This window comes from Macrotis lagotis, chromosome 3, assembly GCF_037893015.1.
Source record: "Macrotis lagotis isolate mMagLag1 chromosome 3, bilby.v1.9.chrom.fasta, whole genome shotgun sequence".
NCBI classification, from domain to species: Eukaryota; Metazoa; Chordata; class Mammalia; order Peramelemorphia; family Peramelidae; genus Macrotis; species Macrotis lagotis.
Genome location: NC_133660.1, coordinates 122269960 through 122292585, shown reverse-complemented (window position 1 = coordinate 122292585; position 22626 = coordinate 122269960). Strand labels below are relative to the sequence as shown.

The 22626-nt window shown below is 36.3% G+C and overlaps 1 protein-coding gene across 1 annotated transcript in view; it reads right to left on the bottom strand.

Moving 5' to 3' along the window:
* TTC29 (tetratricopeptide repeat domain 29) overlaps nucleotides 1-22626 on the bottom strand; it is a 287488-nt gene that overhangs the window by 142058 nt on the left and 122804 nt on the right. The window contains exons 9-10 of the mRNA XM_074231575.1: nucleotides 18327-18418; nucleotides 6229-6352 (exon numbers count right to left, since the gene is read on the bottom strand). Coding sequence (XP_074087676.1) covers nucleotides 6229-6352; nucleotides 18327-18418 — 216 coding nt within the window. The remainder of the gene's footprint in view (nucleotides 1-6228; nucleotides 6353-18326; nucleotides 18419-22626) is intronic.

The window sequence follows — 22626 nt, the reverse complement described above, 5'->3', positions numbered from 1 at the left end:
AATTTTTTATTTTTAAGTGTACAGATGCATAAATTTCCTCTGAAAATTGATTTTCTACAAAATTACAAAAATTAAAAACTAAAGCAACCTTTTCTCCTATGTTACTTTTCTTGCTCTCAACAATGTAAACTTTACCTTCTTTATCATTATCTTTTGATTTTTAAGCAGCATTCAAATACCATCACATTCTCAAGGACTTCCTAGCTAGATTTATTCACTTCTATGAATACTGATATCTTTTGAGATTTTAGAACACTGTTTTTAAACAATGAAATCTTAAGTTGTGTTTTCATGATGATGTCATAAATAGGACTTATATTTGTTTGCTTATTTTCAGGTTTCCTGTGATGACAGACAAAAAACCATGTCTTGGACTTCTAAGTATTGGATGATCAATAAATATTTTAGTCAAAATTCCAAAGGGGGGCATATTATTATGTATCATACAGACACATAAAAACCAGCCTTGGAAGTAATTTTGCTCATGGACTTATAAAGGGATTTTTTTCCTTATAAAACACAAATTGCTTTCTAGACCCAGAAGACCTATGTCTTCTGAGAAAAATGTCAATTGTAAAGAAATACAGTATTCTGCAACTATTAGATGTTCCCCTAAATTGGTTTGAATATATTGTAGTCTTTCACTAGACAACAGGGATAAAGTAAACAGAGTAAAAATCATTCAGAAATAACAGAACATTAGGGCTATGAAATAATTTGATTTGATTTTTATCTTTAGAGAATGGAATCAGGGAACTTGGAAGGATGCTTAAGAGATCATCAAATTAGTATATCTCCTAACTCTTAAGAATGAAAAGAAAAAGAAGCAACACAGTTATTCCACCAAATTTGCTTAATCAAGCATGAATCTTAACCTCGGTACACTTTTCTTTTTCCTGCCAAAGCTTTTTACCTACCAAAGAAGCTGCAGATGGATTGCTGAGTGCTTTGCCTTTTCCACACACAAAAAAAATACCACTTTGTAAGGACTGTTTCTATAAATAATTAGCATTTTATCCCAACCAATATACTAGTTGTTCATCTCCCTAAGGGCATGGAGGGCATGGAAAGAAAGATCTTTGCATGGGGGAATTTCTGAAAGTTAGGCAGAAAGACCAATACAAGTAGCTAATTAACAATTGATTCTCTGGAGAGCAGAAGACCTCAGAAGTTACTGAGGAAGTGGAAAGTTCATGGAGAAAATATTTTTTAAATCATCCAAAATATTTAACTTACCATTGTTATGTGATTTTGTTTCTCTTCCTGATTTCAACTCCAATTGAATTACCCATAGTATTTCTCCCCTACCCCTACTTTCCTGAATCTTTTTGGTTTTGGTTTTGTCTCCCTCCCCCTGCCCCAATTAGATTGTAAGTTCCTGGAAAGCAAGGACTATTTTATTTATTATCATTGTTATTAATTTTATCTCTAGCACTTAGCTTGGCAAATAGGAGAAGCTTAATAAACATTTATTGGATTGGATTAAGTTATATGATGTGTTGCTTACTGAGTAACTATTAAAACCCAAAACACAAGTGCATATTTGAGGAAGAGTTTGATTCTCTTTTTTAACCATTTTCATAATTCATTCACTCAGTATTTATCAAGCCACTATTTTATACTAGTCACCATATTAAGTATTTCATAAAAAGAAACAATCCTTGTCCTCATAATAATACTCTTTTTTTGTTTGTTTTTGTTTGTTTGTTTTTTGCAAGGCAAATGGGGTTAAGTGACTTGCCCAAAGTCACACAGCTAGGTAATTATTAAGTGTCTGAGGTCAGATTTGAACTCAGGTACTCTTGACTTCAGGGCTGGTGCTCTGCGCCACTTAGCTGCCCCTATAATATTACTCTTTAAAAGGGAATTATAACAAATATTTCATATAACACTTCAAAGATTGCAAAATATCTTACACAACATTATCTAATTTGAGATATCATAATCCTACTAGGTGAGGCAGTCTAAAGTATAGCCCCTGTATAAATGAAAAAACTAAAAGTTAAATGCATTGCCAGTGATTATATAACTAGTAAATATCAGAGGCAGAGTTTAAATCCAGGTCTTAGATGCATTCTATCTCTACTATACTGCTGCTACCCAGATCAGTACCCACTGTGCACTAAGGAAACTTAAGAAATGATATTTCTTGAAAAACTGTGGAAAAATATCATGTGATCTAAACAATATTTAATATCAAATCAACCATTCTATTTGTCATTATGATTTACCCTTGATTTTTGATGGATGATTTAGTTTGTCAGTTGATAAATATTTTTAAAATATTACAAACACAATCAAAATTGCTGCTATAAAGCTAGAAATTATATGGAAAATGCTAGAAAAAACTGGCATACACTCTCAGGGATCTATCAGAACTCTGTGGTGGTTTCATAATATATAATGTACATACATCGTAATAAGAACAGAGAACTCTTTTGCTTATGAACAGTGTAAAGATTTGGACAGTTAGCCCCAGAGTCAATTTTCTATCACCCTGAATGATAGCAGTATTACCTATTCTTAATTTTTTTCCTGTAGAAAGATTAGGTCAAAACAAAACATACTATGGTCAACAAATGCTCATAAACTACAGTATGGAAATTTAGAAAAATTATCCTTGGCTAGGAGAAGATTAATCATATTAAAATGATGTAACTTAATAATTGGGTCTATATTATAAGATCAAAGGCAATTTGCATAATCTGTTGGAATTATTTGGGAATGTCCACAATAAAACATTTAACTATCTCTAAATCTAAAGAAAAGTGGAGTGGAAATTGAAGGACATTCCTGTGAAAGGACTGAGACCCAAGGGAGTTCTCATAGCTCTTTGGAGGATGTTGTATTTTGAATGGGCCCAGATCATAGTGTTCTCACTCACAGCTAAAATTTTGAACATTTTTGAAAATGGACTCTAAAGCTGTTAAAATGTGACCAACTTTATAGAGAATTATGGAAAGATGAAAACATTGAATGCATTGTGTTCTACATAAAAGCACTTAGCAAACTGAACAGGGCTGGTGGGGGCAATGAATTTCTACAGTTCCAGTTGGATCTGGTTATATTCATATAGATTGCATATAAATTATATAAACATATATATTTATATTGTCTATAAGAAATTACTTTTTGCCTATAAGTTTCAGAAGAAGGGGCTGCCATCAGCATCTTCTATGTGAATGTCAGTTTCCATAAGAAACAAACAGCTGCAAACTAACCTAGACTTTCCTGAAGTTCTTTGTTTGACATCCAAAGTTTTTCACAACTGGTCTGTATCCTACATTAAAGATATTATTAGTTTTTCTCCATTCTACATACTCTGAAATTCAGGCATGTTGGCTTACTTGCTCTTCCATTTCCTTTCCCCGTGCCTTGGTACTTGGCATGTCCACTATGCCTATAATGTACTCCTTCACCTGTGTCTCTGAGATCCATGGTTTTCTTCAAGAATCAATTAGAAGGGGCACCTACATGGTGCAGTGAATAGAACACTGGCCCTGGAGTCAGACGTACCTGAGTTCAAATCTGGCCTCAGACACTTAATAATTACCTGTGTGACCTTGGGCAAGTCACTTAATCCTATTGCTTTGCAAAAAAACAAACAAACAAAAATCAACTAGAATACCAGTTTTGGCAGGAGGCTTCTTTGGGTTCTTCCAAGGGCTATTGGTTGTAATACCTTTCATCTACTCTGAGAATATCCTATGTGTGACTATTTATGGATAAGTCTCCCCCACTAGAATGGGAATGCTTTGAGGGTAGGGATTGATTTTGCTTTTTTTTTTGGTTACCCTTAACTGTTAAGCTCAGCACAATAGCTAGTGCAATAGTGAGTGTTTAATAATGGTTTGTACAATGACTGAAAAAAGGACTCAGGATTAGTTCAAAAGAGATTTCTACTTTCAACCCTGAAAACTTCCCCTAACTCCAGTCCGATAAATTAAAACTACCTGTAGGAGATATCTCTACCTGCATGTTCCACTGGCAGTTCCTAAAAATATATGTTGTTACTCCTTCCTACATTGTAATTTATCTTTTTATCCTAGGCTTAAAAACCACACTCTGCCAATTTCTTTTTTCTTCCCTAGACTTAACCTCTAATACCTCAGAGTGGGTCTCCCCAACTACTACCCATTTCTATTTCCCATTACCACCACTGTAGTTCAGGTCTCCATCAGTTTGCTCTTTGGAGACCAAAACTTATTTTATATTTGTTTTACTTTCTCTCTGTCCTTCACTAAACAGGAAATTAAGATGAACAAACTTCCTGATGCGGACTTTGGATTTTAAAAATTGCCTCTTCACTGCAAGTTCTTTAGAGTATATGCTGGAATCAGGGAAGGCCAGAGTTTAAATAAAACAAGTCACTGAACCTCTGTGTGCCTCAGTTTCTTCATTTGTGAAGTGGGGATAATAATAGAACCTACCTCCCAGGATTGTTGTGAGGATCAAATATTTATAAAGGACAATATTTATAAAGTTCTTTGCACAGTATCTAACACATTAGTAAGTCTTATATAAATATTAAATCTTATTAAGTTACTCTCCTCTACTATTCCTATTTTGTTGGGCTTGAGACAGTTGGAGAAAAAATTGGGTGTTTTGTCAAGCTTCTAGAGAAATGGAGGTGAGTGAGGTCTGCTTTTCCAGCCCTAAACTCAATAAGTATTTATTAAAAACTATTGTGTACAGGGCTCAGAATGGAGGGAAATGTAAAGTTGACAGAATCACAGAATCTCAGCCTTGGAAGGGGTCACCAGAAGTCATTTGTATCAGCCTCTACCTCACTGGGGAATCCCACTACAGCATACTTAGGAATGGTGTTTCAAAGAGGGGAAGGTGCTGCTTCTGAAACAACCTTTTCTATTATTGAACAATTGTAAATGTTCAAAAATTTGTCCTTACATTGAGTCTCTATCTACTTCTTAGGAGCTTCTATTCATCTATCTCTGGTCCTCTAGCACAATACTGAACAAGCCTAACTCCATTCCCTGTATTAATCCTTCAAACACTCAAAGAAAATCATCATGTTCCCTGTGAAGTCTTCCCAAACTAAGTTTTCAGAGAACTTTATAAATAACTCATTTTATTCTCAAAACAACTCTGGAAGGTTTTTTTACAGACAAGGAAATTGAGACCAATAAAAGTTAAGTCACTCACCCAGAGTCACACAGCTATTGTGTCTGAGGTTGGATTTGAACTCAGACCTTTCTGATTCCAGATTCAAGGCTCTAACCATTGTATCTCCTAGCTGCCTCTTTTTAAACCCAAATATAAATTTTATCTTATAAAATTTGACCCAACATTCTAATCAGTTGATCTTTTCAGAACTTATTATAAAACTTGCCAGCTATCACTTTTGATTTTGTGTCAACTGTGCATTTTATAAATTAATCATCTATGTCTTTATCCAAGTCATTGATAAAAATGTTAATAAGCACAAGGTTAAATGTAGACTCTTTGGGGTACTGCCCTAGAGATCCCATTCCAAGTTGGTACCAGTTCATTAATGTCTAGTCTTTGGGATCAGCCATTCAACCCATTCTCCAGTTCATTAATGTCTAGTCTTTGGGATCCCAAATGGCTGATCAGCCATTCAACACATTCTGAATCTACCTAATGGGCTAACTCATATCTATTCTTATTTTTCTCAAGGGGAGAGTCAGAGACTTTGTCAAAAGCCTTATTAAAAATCAATAGTCCCTTGACCTACTGACAACCTCACCTGATCAGTTCTTGGTCGAGATCTGTTAGCTCTTTGGCATCACTGTTACTAGTTCATGATACCTGGTAGAGTTTTGTCATGAATCAAAGACAAGCTTAATGATCCATATTATATAGATTCTTTCTTTTGTTAGAAATTGGAAAATATCCTTGTGGATTTTCTCCTATTCTCCATTGTCTTTCAGAGAGGATAGACAATTTGTTGTCACTCATAGATACCAGTTCTTTCTCTGACTCCCACCTCACATTCTTCAGCAACTTCTTTCAATGATTTCTCTCCGTCCTGGGTGTCAATTTCTCAGTAGAAATTTTTAGATCAAAACTTTCTTAACCAAAGAGCCAAGATAACAGCACTAAACGTCTGCTGACTCATGTCTGGTAGACTTAGTAAATTTTGTAGACAGAGGGAGGAGGATTAATATAACATGGTAAGGATCAAATCAGGTGAGAAGGGTATCATTACTCTGGTGTGACTACACATTTATTCCTAAAAATACTCACTTTTAAGTTGTAAATGTCCCCAAGCATTGTACAGGCTTCCACCATTCTTCTTTTTTGATAAGTATTTTTTGAAATTATCACAGCTTTTTCCAAGAAAGCAATGGCTTCAATTGTTTTTTCTTGGCTGGAATTGAATAAGAAGAGAAAAATGACTGAAATATGGGTTAAGTAATGGGGACTAATATTTATCTTCTTCCTTTTCTTCTTTCCTTATGAGTCTGAAGTTTACTCAGCTCCTTCTTGTCTGTCCTAAAGGTGGCAGATAGGAACCTAAAGAGATTTTGAATTATTCTAACCAAAGAAAAATTCCAGGATTTGAGATAAAAATTTTGTCAAGCTTCTCAACTAGTGGAAGTGAGATCACCAAAATGGGATCTATTATAGCCCATATGTTTGAGGGAGAGATTGACCTGCCTTGTTTTTTTGAGCTTCTAGCAAGATTGACATCATCAGGAAGAACTGTGGAAGAGACTAAGTATTGCTAATATGATGAAACTCTAGGGAATTGTATTGCCTGAGAAAGAAACACTGTCCCCAAGCACCTACTCAACTTGTAATACCTATGCATGGAATAAACACATGGTCTCGGGAAATGTGTCCTCTAATGATGTTTTCATCAATATCAAGAGACAACAATGGGGGCAGCTAGGTGGCGCAGTGGATAAAGCACTGGCCCTGGAGTCAGGAGTACCTGGGTTCAAATTTGGTCTCAGACACTTAATAATTACCTAGCTATGTGGCCTTGGGTAAGCCACTTAACCCCATTTGCCTTGCAAAAACCTAAAAAAAAAAAAAGACAAAGATGCATCAAAAAAGTATTAAGTGCCTAGCCTTGGAGGTACAAACAAAAGGCGAAATTATCCTATTTACAAGGAGTTTTCTTCTCCTAGAATGGGACAATTCAGCCCATTCACCTTCATCACTCCAAATTTATATACAATGCCATCTCTATTTTTTGTCTTTTTCCACCTAGCTGTATGATTATAAATTGATCAAATATACTCTTTGTGGTAGAAGAACATGGCTGTGGGACCCATTACTTGGATACCTATGTCTCTTTATGTATATAAGTAATACAAATGTCTTGGCTAAGCCAGAGGAATGTAAAGTCCTGAAAGCAAGACTGAGTATACTATATGCAGCTTTTGTAGTCTCAATGAATCTTCTTCTTTTCAAAGTAGTCATCTTGTTTCAATATACCTGTTTCAATAATTGCTCAATTCTAATATGCAACTCTCAAGGTTGTTCAACATATTCTTTGAACTGTTTTGGGGAACTACTTCAGAGATAATAAGTGAACCATATGAGAAAACCAGTATTTGAAATATTCACTGAATTTGTTTCAGATGATTTTTTAGCTATTACCCCCCCCCCCACACACACACTCTTCCCCACCCCTCCAACAACAACAGGAGATGAAAACTTGCCATTACTGAAGATGTACAAAAGCACATGCAACAGACGCTGATGCCAATTTTGAAGCTTAATTTTGGTATGTTTGTCACTAAACTGTAGAGTCATATCTAAGTACAAGCTGAAGGTGCTAATGGTCCTCTTGCTTTCAATTTTGTGTAGGAGGTGGCTGGCTATGTACTTTCTGTTATGATTTGAAAGTGTATTGTGTCAAATAAAATCACCTACACAATTTTCTTTGGATGATTCTATAGGAAATCAAAGGCCAAAGACAATATAAGTTCCTTCTCACATTAGCTTCATGCTCTGTGGGTTAGAAATAGGGTAGAATGGAATTCTGAATTTATTTCAGGTTGTGTTCCTGAGTGAAATGGGGGTGGGGGTGGGAGAGGGAGGCAAACAGTTCTAGTGTTTGGGGAATTAATCTTTTCTAGCCTGTCCTCCTTTCCAGGGCTCTCTTGTGCCATGCTTAAGATACAACAGAGCTCTCTGGAGAACAGTCAGTCATGAGGTGGAATTTCTCAAGTGTAGACCTAACTCAAGATTTGATGGCTGAGAGATGACATCAGGGAGACATACATATTGTAATAAACCTTTATCTGTAGATTGTGGAATCATAGACATGTATTAATCATGTTAGAGGGAAAAAAGGAAGCCACAGAGCATTTCAATAAGAGACCATTATCTTTAGAGCTAGAAAAGCTTTGGCAAATTTGCATCAGACTTTTCTGGCCCAATATGCAATTCACAGCACTGTTTTTAGACGGTAACCTTCAAGAGAAAATTGAATCTATGAAAAAAAGATGAAACTTGGTGGCTTATTTTACACATCTCTCCACAACCTTGGTATAAAATCATCTCCATAGTCAAATGGACTTAGTGAAGCTTATTTAAGTTCATATTCCTAAAAGCAGATATATTTTGATGGTGGCATATCCCAGACTCGGCTCTTCCAGCTGAGGCTCAGGTATGTGACAGCAGAAAAAGAAGTTCATTGAACTAGAAATACAAAGTAAAAATGCAACTATCCAGAGGAGTCTGATTTCTCCATTAGAGCAATAGCTTCCAGAAATATCTAAAGCTTGCCATATATAAAGAATGCTAGAGGAAAAACTCTTTCTCTGGTTATACAATACACCCTGTCCAAGTAATATGCAGTTCTATATTCATTCAAGTGGTTAATATATTATCTGCAACATATATTGTAAGCCCTCTCTTTAGGTCAAAAGGTTTGTAAATTTTAAATTTAGTCATAGATTTAGAATCCAATCTTCCAGGGGGAGAAAAAATCAACCATTTCCACTCCAAAAAGCAGCAGATGATTTGTATAAGTTAAAGGACAAGGTTAAAGTGTTAGACAAATATTAATTCCAGTTTTCCATATGCAGTGCACAGGTGCAGTTCGGATAGCATATTATATGGTATAATCATTAGATTCATTCAACCAGACCTTAGAGAGTTAAAAACATATATTTCGAGGAACAGGACTCCTCGGTCCAAAGAATGAGAATGAAGCAGTGCAGAATATTTGTGTATCAAGGTGATTCCAGTTTCCAACTGGGAAAACAGGACTGTTAACACCCACATCCCCTGACAACTGTCCAATTATGTATATCACACTTGGCCTACTGTTTGCAGTAGAAGTAATCAATAAAGGATGTGGTTGAGTGAACATAGATTTTGGTTGAACCAATGCATGAAAACTTAATCATTTACTCAGAGAGAAGAAATCAAATAGAGCAGAGATGAAACAGCCACTAAGGGGTTTGTTGAATGTGCCACCAAGTTTGTGGGCTACAGATGAAAGTAATAAGGCAAATGGAATCAGTGACAGGAGAAAATGTAAAAGGCTTTTCTTAATTCTATGAATTAATAGAAATGTTGTGATGTATTTTGGGGGGTCATTTTTAGGAAATTTCGTATCAAAGGCCCGATGTTCCACTTTAAAGGAGATATGAAAATTACTAGGGCATGTCATTTCTCTCAAGCAAAAAGAAATTAATCTCAGCTCTAACAGAAAGGTAATTTTCACAGATGAAACTTTATACTGATTGATCTAAAGATCTCTACAGTGGAGGAGTTTTACTGGAGGAATAATTTAAGCTTCATTGACAGGGAAACTGACAACAAATCTGGATTGTATGTTGTGGCCACAAAAAATCTCAACCACTTCTATATTTCTGGGATTTTTCCTAAGACTTCTAAAAGAGCCTTTTTAGGCGCTTTAGAAATAAAGCCAGGTGGAGGTTTGAGGCAGAACAATTCAGGCAAAAGCACTACAGTAACAATTCTATCTGGGAAAAGGAAATACATTTTTTGGGGGGATGGAGGTAGGGAAGGGATGGAATTTCTCAGATTAGCTTCATGTGCAACATATTTCTTTGCTTTTTCTTACCTCTCATTTCAATTCAATGTGATAAGCACTGGGAAGTGGATAGAGCATTGGCAATGTAATTAGGAAGACTCATTTTTATCTGACTTCAGACACTTGATTTTACTAGGTATGTAACCCTAGGCAAGTCATTTTTGTTTGCCTCAGTTTCCTCATCTGTAAAATGAGCTGGAGAAGGAAATGCAAACTCTTGTAGTATCTATGCCAAGAAAACCCTAAAATGGAGCCATGAAGAGTCAGAAATACCAAAATGACTAAACAAAAATAATTTGCCAGATCATGATGTTACAAAGACAAAAACTAAACAAACCCTACTCTTAAAGAGCTTGCTTTCTTTTAAATTTTAATTTGGGGAAGAAAAATTAATGGTAAAAGGATAATAGTACATAAAGTGGTAGTTAGGATCATTTTGAAATTTTTCTCTTATAAATCCATTCATTCATCTGTTTTCTCACCAAACATTATCATGATTCATGGCCTCCCATGTAGATGGTCATGATGGACATGATACATATGCAGAAACTGATTTTGAAGTAACCAATCAATATAGAAAACCTTGTTCCTCAATAATTTTACCACCCATGAGACAAGTCTAAGTTACTGATTGCCCAAGCCTTAGGATCTAATGTTTGGATATGTTTTTAGTTGAGGGTGCTCATACTCATTTTAAAAGCTTCCAAAGTTTTTTACCCTTATATATGCTTTGCCACTAGCATATATTTGTAACTGTATTTATAATCTATATATGTAGCTTGGTCAGACCCTAAGCTAATAAACATCCCTAATCTTTCTCCTGTACTCTAGCCTTTCATTATTAACTATGTGCCAGATATGTTCACCTAGATATCCTGTCAGCATCTCAGTCAACATTTAAAATAGAACTCTCATTGTCATTCTTCCTAAATGTGCATGTTTTCTACATTTCACCTATTACTGTCAAGGGCACTGCCATCCTCACCATGACTCTGGCTCTTAACCTCAAGAGTCACTGTTGGCTCTCCTTTGCCTCCCTTCTCCTCCTTCCTGTTCTAGTCCTTTCCTGTCGAACTCTACATTTCTTGCAATTTTTTTCTCTCTTCTATACTCTCAAAATGACCACATTAATGTAGGCTTTCATCACATAGAATTGCCCCAACCTTGTTTCCCTACTTTCATTTTCTCTCATTTCTAATCCATCCTTTGTATGGTTGCCACATTTTTCTTCCTAGGCAGAGATTTGGCTGTGTCACAGCCTTGCTCTCAAACCTTCAGTCATTTCCTCTTGCCCATAAGACAGAAGTAAAAACCTGCTGAGGCTGGCATTTCTACACTAGCTACCTTTGCCTTTCCAAACTTGTTTTATATTACTCTATTTATGAATTGGATGCTCCAGTTAAACTGGACGACTAGATATTCCTCAAACCCAATAACCAATCTCTCCCCTCTTTCCACTCTCATACACTGTTCCCTGGGGCTAAATTATATACTTGATGTCATCTCTGTCCTTCAGAATCCTTTTCTTCCCCCAAGACACAGTTTCACCATGCAGCCTTTGGCAATCTCCCCATTTGTCAAGTGTCCTTTCCTCCATTTTTCCTATTCTTTAATTATTTGTGTAAGTGAGGATCATGGTAGTCAGTGTGACATTTGTATATATAATTTTTTTTAATGCTATTTTTAAAAAATTTTATTTATTTAAGGCAATGGGGTTAAGTGATTTGCCCAAGGTCACACAACTAGGTAATTATTAAGTGTCTGAGGTCGCATTTGAACTCAGGTCCTCCTGACTCCATCCACTGTGCCACCTCGCTGCCTCCATATATATATATATATATATATATATATATATATATATATATATATATATATATATATATATATCTGTATATATATACATATATATGTATATATGTATATGTATGTATAATTTATTCTGCTTCTGTTCTCAGTAGAATGGAGTCTTCTTGAGGGTAGGAATTATTTTTACTTTGTATCTCTAAGGCCTTGACCACAATAGTTATTGAATAAATATTTGTTCAATTGATTACTAGGCATTGTGGGGATGTACAAAGATACAAATGAAAATGTTCCTCCCTGCCAGGATCTTTCATTGTATTGGCACCTCTTACATTTAAATCCTTTATAATAAGAGTCCACAGGTAGCTTTCAGGGGATCCATGAACTTGGATGGGGGGGGAATCTATCTTTATCTTCACTAACTTTTGGTTTCTTTTGTAATTCTACATAATCGTCATGTGAAATAACATTTGTAAAGCCCTGTGAGATACCACATGGAAAGCTCTTTGCCATCTTAAAGTGCTACAGAAGCTGTTATATGTATCTCATTTTATGTATTTAAAACCAATATTCTGAGGAGATCACTGGCTTCACCAGACTATCAATGTCCATGCCACAATAAAAGTTAAAAACCTAAATATATGCAGTATCTTTGAAGAGTCAGGCCTATCCTTTTGTGGATACCAGAAGGATATTTGGACTTTGGCAACCTTGACTTTCATTTTTGCTATATAACTGTTTATTTTTCTAGTCAGGCATATATGTGATGATGCCCTTTAATTCATTTCAAGTTCATTTCTCTCTCGTGTACTAATAAATGTCAATAACTGAAGAAAGTTTAGATGTACTTCACAGAAACATCCTATCTAGTAACATAAGAATTAACTGAATTTTAATGATTTTACTAAATATTCTTTCTGTCTTTGGAATGTCATATGACTAATGTATGAATGAAATGTACTTGGACTTTGAAAGTTTTTTGGTTCAAGTTCATAGCCTCTATTGGCAGAATCTACAACATTAAAGTTTTTTTTTTATATGAAACATGTTAGCACTGGAATAGCTTCTTAGTAGGAGCTGCCTGGGCCTGTTCACATTCTCCAATCTGGGCCCTGGTGGTCATCGGGCTCTGCTATGAGGCAGCTAGTTGGGTTAAGATTGAAGGTTTTGGAAGCAATCTCAGGAGGAGAACTGTACTGTGTTTGCAACAACTTTATACTCAATTACAGAGAGAAGTTCCCAAGCCTACCTACCATTCAATTATTGGGATCTTTGCATGATGCTCAGGAGCAGTGAGTCTGTCTATATGAGCTGAGGTGCAATTGCCCCTGCTCAAGTATTATGGGAATATGCTTTCTTGGCCAAGTGGTTGGTATAGTAAATAACAAGATGGCATTTTCTTGGCCATGTTGACTGTGGAGACCATGATGGGGATGGATAATATGAATCACTGAGAGCTACTTAAGACCTAAAGTGTCTGATTGGACAGAAACCCCTCCAAAACTTGGAAATGTGGTCAGTCTCCCTACTTCCTCTACCACCCACAAAAACCTCAATACCCCTACACAGTGACCAGCTTCTTTTAAGCACAGCTCAGGGGCACACTAAATGGAAAATTTGAGGTTGGTCCTGATCCATTATTCTCTCTGTCTCTGTCTCAGTTTGTATGTCTCTTTGTCTCTCTGTCTCTCTCTGTCTCTGTCTGTCTTTTTCTGTTTCTCTCTTTTTTGTCTCTGTCCTGTCTGTCTCTCCCTTCCTCTTTTTATCTCTCTTTGACTCTAATTTCTCTCTCTCTCTCTTGTCTCTCCCTCCCTCTTTTTCTATCTCTCCCACTGATATTACTTAGACTTTATATTGATTTATGAGTGTATATTGTATAGGAGGTGACCTCCTTGAGGGCTGGAACTGTTTTAGTGCATTGTCTTTGTATTTCCAGAGCCTAGCACAGGACCGTTTTTGTTTTTGTTTTCTTTTTAAGAGATTATGAATAGAACACTTGACCTGGTGTCTAGAAGAACTTGATTCAAATTCAGCCACAAAAACTAGATGGATGACCCTGGGCAGGTCATTCAACCTCAGTCTCAGTTTCCTCATTTTTAAATGAGGAATTTTAAATAAAATTGTATTACATAAAAATACAACTTTTATATCTATCTTTCAGAGTTGTTATGAGGAAAGGCAATATTTGTCAAACAATTTGCAAACCTTAAAGTACTATATAAATGCTAATGATTATTATTATTTCATATAGTAGGCTTAGAATTTTTTTATAGTTGAAAATAAAACTTGGCATTGTCTTTCACAAGTCAATTCACCAAATAATTGTTCTTTCATAGAGGTAGAACCGGACTGGAATTACAAATTCAAGCATAGTAAACAAAATAATTCTTGATGCTAACAAGAAATTGAGTTGAGAATTATTTGAGAATAGAAAAGGCTAAGGTCACCCAAGGCTTTGCTAATCATCATTGGAAAGTGAATTATAACAACAGTATTCCAATACACATGATATATCCATGTGAACCTTGACATAGGAAGAACCAAACATGAATCAGAGGCAGGGAAGGGACTGTGCATTGTCAGATTACATATACCCCAAGGGAAAGGCAAATATAGAAAGATTCTCATCACTCATCACTGACCAGAGGACATTTCACTCAGGGGAAAACTTTTTTTTTGGCCTAGAGTAAAATTGTTTTCCTCTGGGAATTCCTTCTGAAATGATAATAATGATTGACAGAAAGATATTAATTTTACCCAAAAATAATACAACACTTTTCAAGAATACATTGCTTATGTTAAGTGATGCATAATCACAGAAACTTATACCAGGTCGATATTCTACAGGGTGAGGCAGTGACCTGAGTGCATCTTTGTTGAATTTAGGGTAGTGTAGATACAACAGATGGACATCCCATAAAAGCTTTTACTCTAGGCTATATGTTGTTGTTAAGTAATCTCAAACACATCTGAGTCTTTGAGAACTCATTTGGGATCTTCTTGGCAAAATTACTGGAGTGATTTTCCATTTCCTTCTCCAGTTCATTTTACAGATGAGGAAACTGAGGCAAGGAAGGTTAAGCAACTTGCCCAGGGGCATGCAGCTACCAAGTGTCTGAGGTTAGAGTTGAATTCAGGTTCTTCTGACTCCAGGGTTGGCACTCTATCCACTGGGGCCACAGAACTGGTCAAAGAAGCATGGAATTAGCTGTAAGTGGGTTTTGATTTTCTTTATTAAGCACTTCTGCCTTGTATGTATCTAAACAGTTACTAGTTCCAAATAATCTTGTTTGGGAAGGAAGCAAAGGGATCCTTGGCTTAACCCTGGGCATGGCTGTCACTGTTCTTTATCTGGAGGAACTAAAATGCTCCCTGGTTACTCTTCCTCCCTGTTGCTGACCCAGTCTCCTTTGAGAATATTTCCAACATCTCCTTTGTCAATATACCATCTATCAGCTAAAGACTACACAGCTGCTATGAACCCTGGGGGGGGGGGGGGTCAGCATTTTTGCCATTGGCCTCTGGCAATTAAAAATGATTAAACTAAAAACACTACGTTAAAAATGCAAGATTGGCAAAGTGACTAGGGCAGTAGATCAAGAGTTAGGAACATATGGATTCAAATCCTGCCTCAGACACTTTTTATCAGTCACTCAGTTTCCCTCTCTGTAAAATTGAAGGGGTTTTGGCCTTAAGATCCTTTCAAGCTTTTTATCTACGAACCTGTGAACTACAGATGAAAAGAAGCTTGAAGTTAAGGCTAACACAATGTCTTTTTTATTATTTAATGTTTTATGAAACATTTACTTACACCTTAGAGAAACAGGGCATAGCATATTGCCAGTGATAACTTGTAAAAATAGCATGAAAATACTAATAACCAGGATGATAAAAAGAAAATAATTGCACTGTGATTTTATATACTGTACTAAGATGTGTTAGCACTATGCAAAATTTTTATGTATTATATAAGGGTATGTATGTGTATATAAACACATACAAGTGCACACACACATATATGTAATTTTTTTTGTTTGATGTTTTCAGTTATCTCTGACTGTTTGTGACTCCATTTGGGGTGTTCTTGACAAAAGGTACTAGAGGGTTTTTTTCCCAGCTCATTTTACAGTTGAGGAAACTGGGGTAAACAGAGTTACATGATTTTCCAGGGTCCCACAGCTAGTAAGTGTCTGAGGTTGCATTTGAACTCCTGAAGATGAGTCTTCCTGACTCAAGGCCTGGCACTCTATTCACTGTACCATCTAGTTGCACATATATTTATCTATCATCTATCTGTCTACCTGTCTATCTGTCTGTCTATCTATCTATCTATCTGTCTATCTATCTATCTATCTATCTATCTATCTGTCTTCTATCATCTAAATATCTATCTTCTATTTATTTGTCTATCTGTTTATTATCTATCATCTAAATATCTATCATCTCTCTCTCTCTATATATATATATGTATATATATATATATACATATATATATATATCTGTCTATCTATCTATTTCATCTTTACAATAATCTTGTGAGGGAGGTCCTACTGTTATCCTCATTTGACAAATGAGAAAATTGAGTCTCAGAGAGGCTAAATTGCTAATGGCACCATATCAAGTAAGCCTGAGACTGGAGTCGAATCCAGAGCTTCCATCCACCATGCCACAATCATCCAAGAGATATATGACTGGAAGAGAGAGAGAGTGGACGGGTCACATAGTGAGAGAGCTACAAAGCTACAACAGCAGGTACTCATGTTATCTGATCAAATCTAGAGGAAGATCTCTAGCACCCCTAGGAGATCTATAGAGAAAGAACAATGGACTTGTGAGGAAAGGCCTGGATGTGAATCATGCCTCTAACAGTTCAGCTAAGCTAGTCCTAAAGGTCAGCAAGCTGGTGCCTCAGAGCAGTGTGACTGGAGTCAGAAAGATCCGAGTTCAAATCTGTCTCAGACACTGATGTATGACTCTGAGCAAGTCACCTAATTTGTTTGCCTCAGTTTCCTCAAATAAAAAAGGGATAATAATATAACCTACCTTTCAGGACTGCTGTGAGGCTTAAATAAAATATATTTGTATAGTGTTTAGTACAGTACTTATCTATGTCTATCTAGATAGCTAGCTAGTTATTTCATCTAACTATTCATCTGTTTATCATCTATCTTTCTATCATCTATCTATCTATCTATCTATCTATCTATCATCTATCTAAAGTGCTTAATAAATTCTTGTATCCTTTCCTGAGACTTGTTTGTTCATTTAAAATGGGGGAAAGTATTCCTTGTAGTATCTTGCCCACTTTGTTATACTGTGAAGGTTTTTATGAAAATATGCTATAGAGAAAATGTTGACCTGACCTGGTAGAACAAGTTTTTCATCAATAGTTTTCTACATCAGTGAAAACACTGGATGGCTCTATCCTATGCTGCCTCTACAATTTATTATAATAATAATAATAATAATAATAATAATAATTATTATTATTGTTATGGTTATTGTCATTATTGAGGAGTTCTGGGAGGACATGAACAAGAGCCATACAGGTTGAGAAGGCAAGGATGGGCTACCATAAATCTTTAGTTTTAGAGGACAGCCCCTCTCACTGTGATCACATTTACAGTGAATATTGAAGCACTCATTCTATTGTAAACAAATTTTGAGCTAAAAAGGAAACCATTTGGTCTAATCCCTTAGTCTACAGATGAAGAAATTAAGTCTCAAGAGAACTGAAGTCACTTGGCTCATGGTTATCTAGTCAAGTAAGTAGTTAGTCTGAGAATCAAAATCAGGTACCATGACTATAAATCAAGTGTTCATCTCATTATATTATGCTGTCTGTTTGGGATAAGGAAGTACCTTACATTGAAAACTATGATCTTTCTCTCTAAGGATCTTAAAATTTTATTTTTTTATAGCCTTAAGCCATAATGCCATAGAAAATAACTTGAACTGAAAACAAAGTTTGAAACTGAGATGAGTAAGACAAATCTCAAAGTTTCCAGAGGATGGCCATACACATTTTCTTCTCCTTTCCTTTATTTCTTCCTTCCTTCCTTCCTTCTTTCCCTCCTCTTTTCCTCCCTCCCATCTCTTTCCCTTATTCCTCTCCTCTCCCTCCTTCCTTTCTTCCTGCCTGCCTGCCTTCCTTCACATCCACTGCCTAATATATGCTTCCATGCTTTCTGATTTTTTTTAACCTACAAAATGTGACCTGATTTTCCCCTTGTCTTTCAAGGTCATTACAAAGCTTAAGGAAAATAAGAGTTAATAGCAACAGCAGCAACAACAGTGTAGGAAACAATTTACTGACTAAGAAGAATTTAGAAATCATGCTTTAAAAAGAAAAGCATATTTGGCTAAGATAAAGGGCAATTTAAGGGATCATATTTAAGAAGGGGACTGCTTAAAATTTAAGTAGTAAGCAATGGGAAGTGACAGACCTCAAACAATTTCAGTCTTCCATAGCTGAGTGAATTCCCAGGGACAGCAGGACAAGGATATGCTAACTTACCTTACTAAGACCTTTGCAATAGCTTCATAGGCCCTACTTAGGCCAACAGGATCTTCTAGGGCAATGGAGATATCTGAGAAGATGTTGAAGGCCTGTCACAAAGGGAAAAAACATGATAAAATCATTATGGTGCCAGGTACTTTGGATTTTGACTTCCAACTATTTTTTTAGAGTTTTTGTTTTTTGCAAGGCAGTGGGGTTAAGTGACATGGCCAAGGTCACACAGCTAGGTAATTATTAAGTGTCTGAGTCTAGATTTGAACTCAGGTACTCCTGACTCCAGGACCAGTGCTCTATCCACTGCATTACCTAACTGCCCCCCGACTTCCAACTATTTTGATAGTATTTTGGTGGACTGCCCCAGATCCCATGAAGTGGCTCAGAGTTCCCCCAGCCCCCAATCACAACATGACATTCCTCCTCCCTCATTGTTGGCTGCTCATGGGAGATTCTGGAGGACCCTCGATGGATGTCTCTGTGTCTACCCAAGATCTTCCTGGCTCCTTCCTCTTTTTTTCCCTCCTGGTCAGATTGACCCCTCAATCCTTGACTTTGTCAAGGAGAATATGGAATTTTGGAGACCTCAGATCTGTTCCCCACTTCCCAGTGTCAGTGGGATACCCCCTCTAGGCTTTCTGCACAAAAGGACTAATATTCTGGTTCCTCATAAAGACTCCTCACTTTCTCACCACCCGGCTGCTCCCTTAGAACTTCAAGACCTTTATAACACCTGAAGCAAAATTCTACTGTAATTATTTCTTCCCCAATTAGAATGTGAGTTCCTTCAGAGCAGGAATTGTCTCCTTATTTTATCATATCCTTTGCCCTTAGCTATGTTTGACATATGGTTAGTACTTAATCCATGATTTCTCATTCATTCATATCAATACTTATTCTTCTATGTTTGTAGCACAAAACACTTTGATTCATCAAAACAGAAATATTGGTTTGTTTCTCTGCATAGAACTTGTACTGCAACAGCCTTTTTTGAACAATTCCAATGATGTCTCCCAACAAGCATTATTTTGCTTTTGGCCTTATAGCCCCAAATTTCTTAATTTATATAATTTTCTATGTGAAGGAATAATTAAATGGTTCTCAAATATGATTTTCAAATAATGCATCACTACTCAAAGTGACATAAGGCATTGCATACTACTCTAATATAGTAGCTTAAAACAGCATTTTCTTTCTGCAAATAGTGATTTAAAAAGCATGAGTTTAGACTACGTTCCATTTCAATCACTCATTTTATTGCTTATATCCTTCATTATTTGTGCACACACACACACACAAAAATCTGTTAAGCAGGACTTAATATACACTAAAAATCTTTCTTACAAATGCACTCCATTAATGATGACCTCTTCGATAATCAAAGGATTAGAGCTGCCACAGTCAAACATATGATCTTAATTTAATTTAACATTCACATCATCTGTATTGTATAATTTCCCCTTTCATCTTTTTTTTTTCCTTTCCAAATGGGCAGGAGGAAAAATACATAAAATGAAATCCCATTCTTTCTTCTTCCCTCATTGTTACTTGACCCAACCTATTACACACATGAGGACACAAGAAATCTCTAAAGACCCTCTATGGAAATCCTTTTCGCACATTTCTAAGAAAGGATTAGTGAAAGTCATTTGGCTAGGTTTGGGGTAGAGAGGAGGTGTGAGGGAGGATATGAATATGCCCTGAATCCAGTGTCTGAGACAGTATAAATGGGGTGGGGGTGGGGGGGATGCTTCTCTCTAATTTAGCATCTAAAATCAATTAATTGCAAATAACTTCTGTGAAAATGGGATAAGAGAAGCTATGATATTTCTCAGAAATTCTGTGACTGTCTAGGTTTTATTTTGTTTACTACAAATTGTTTCAGATAAGTCTGGATGGTCTCTGAGGCATTTTACTAGTGGTGAGACATTTAATTAGTCCTGGCCTTTCATCATCTATGGGATTTATTATTAGGGACAGTGACAAACTGGAGAATATACAGATAAGTTTGGTCAGGATAGCCAGGAAATGAGAATGTTTAGCCTGAAAAAGGCTAAGGTGGTGGAGGGGGAAAAGAGAGAGAGAAAGCCACTACTTTCAAATATTTGATGGATTGACATCAAAAAGAGGAATTAGACCTTTTTTGCTTGTCCCTGGAAGGCAAAATTAGCAACAATGGGTTAAGAAATAATAAAATAATTAGAAATAAATTAGAGACATATTTCAGCTTTAAAAAAACCTTCCTAATAATTAAAGCTGTCCAAAAGCAAAAGTAAAATTGGTTGTACCTCAGGAGGCAATGAGGTCCACATGACTGGAGGCTCTTAAGCCAAGGCAAGGTAAGGACTGCTAAGTGGTGCAAGTGGTAGAACACCAGATCTGGAATCAGGAAAACAAGAGTTCAAATCTGGTCTCAGATTTGATCATTTTTGAGTCCTGTCTGATTCTCCATGGTCCCATTTGGGTTTTCTTGGCAGAAATACTGAATTTATTTGCAATTTCCTTCTCTGGTTCATTTTACAGATGAGGAGACTGAGGCAAACAGTGTTAAGTGAATTATCCAACTAATAAAAATTTGAGGTCAGGTCTTTGTGACTCCAGTCCATCATTCTATTCACTATACCACCTACCTGTCCAAAGATAGCCTTACAGATTCCCATTAGTCTAATTTAAATCCTAGTCTGGGTTTTAAAGAAAAAGAACTGTATTTAGTGGGCAACGGGATGTAACCATCAAGGCTTAGTTTGCAAGATCCATAAGAATTTTTTGTCCTTGTCCAAAAGAAGGCATGACTTAAGCAAATATCATCAACATGTGTTGGAATCGTTCAGTGCTATCAATTAGCAGAAGAGAGATACACCACTCAATGGAATCATAGAATCTCAGAAATTTAGAACTTGAAAAGATTTTGGAGTCTGTCCAGTCTAATAACCACATTTCATAGATGGGTAAAATAAGTCTCTAAGTCACCCAGTAAACTATACAAATGGGAAGACAACCCAGGTCTCCTGAGTTTCACCCCATTGCACAATTTACCACATAATTATATTATCCTAGTGTTTTAGTTGTTCTTTGGATGAAATGTTTTTTCCTTCTTTTGATTTCTAGTTCAGACCTTTCAATTCAATTCCATTTAATAAGTATGTATTGAGGATCTAAAACATGTGAGGTACTATGTGAGGTTACAAAGACTAAACCATATCCCAAGCTCCTCAAGGAGTTTCATTCCAATTCAATTCAACCATCACTTAGTAAGTTCCTACTGGGTAATATAAACTATGCTAAGCATTGAGAATACTGAGACAAAAATGACAATTATTCTATCTTCAAGGGGCAAACATTCCACTAGAAGGACATTACATATCTTTAGATAAGTCTGATGAAAGAGAGTATGTGATAGAGGAGGAAATGAAGGAATGGATATGAGACATAATGTGAAACAAGCAGACCATGATAACTGATGGGATGTGGGATGAGGGATCATATGTTCATAACTTCAAAACTGTTGAGTTTTAAAGTTGACTAACTTTTAATCTGGACAGTTAAGTGGTTCAGTGGATAGAGTGTCAGACTTGGGAGTCATGAAGACTCCTCTTCTTGAATTCAAATCTAGTCTTAAATACTTATTAGCTGTGTGACCCTGGGCCAGTCACTTTGCCTATCTACCTTAGTTTATTTATAAAATGAACTGGAAAAGGAAATGGTAAACTACTCCCAGTATATCTGCCAAGAAAACCCCACAAAGAATTAGGCATGACTGAACAATAACTACTATAAAAATTTTTGCTTTCAATTTACTACTATAGTATGACCCTTAACTCTTGCCTTCTCCCTACCCCTAGCTCCCAAATGTGGATAAGAAGAGAAGAAAGAAGAGTCTAAGTTGACTGCAAGCACCTCCAGTATACCCAGCTCCAGAATGTCACCCACCCACCAGTCTTGTCATCCTCCCACTTCTTAGAGTGACTGTCTACATTTCATGTGATATGAAGACCCAGTATGCTGGATGATCAGTGAACAATGGCAATGTACATTGATCTTGGAGTATCCTGGAGTCTCTGTCCCTTTCTCTCCCCGCCTCTTCCGCTTGAACATAGTACAATAGAAAGACCAATGGGTTTTGAACCAAAGGTTCTGAGTTTGAGTTTTGGCTCTAACATGATTGCTACCAAGGTCAAGCAGCTAGTTAGTAGAAGGGTGAGAGCACAGGTCTCCACCCTATCTTGTTAATGTACTTCCTTAAATACTTATAAAGTAGAGTAATTAAGGCAATGGGGAGAATAGAGTTCATTAAATAAGAACC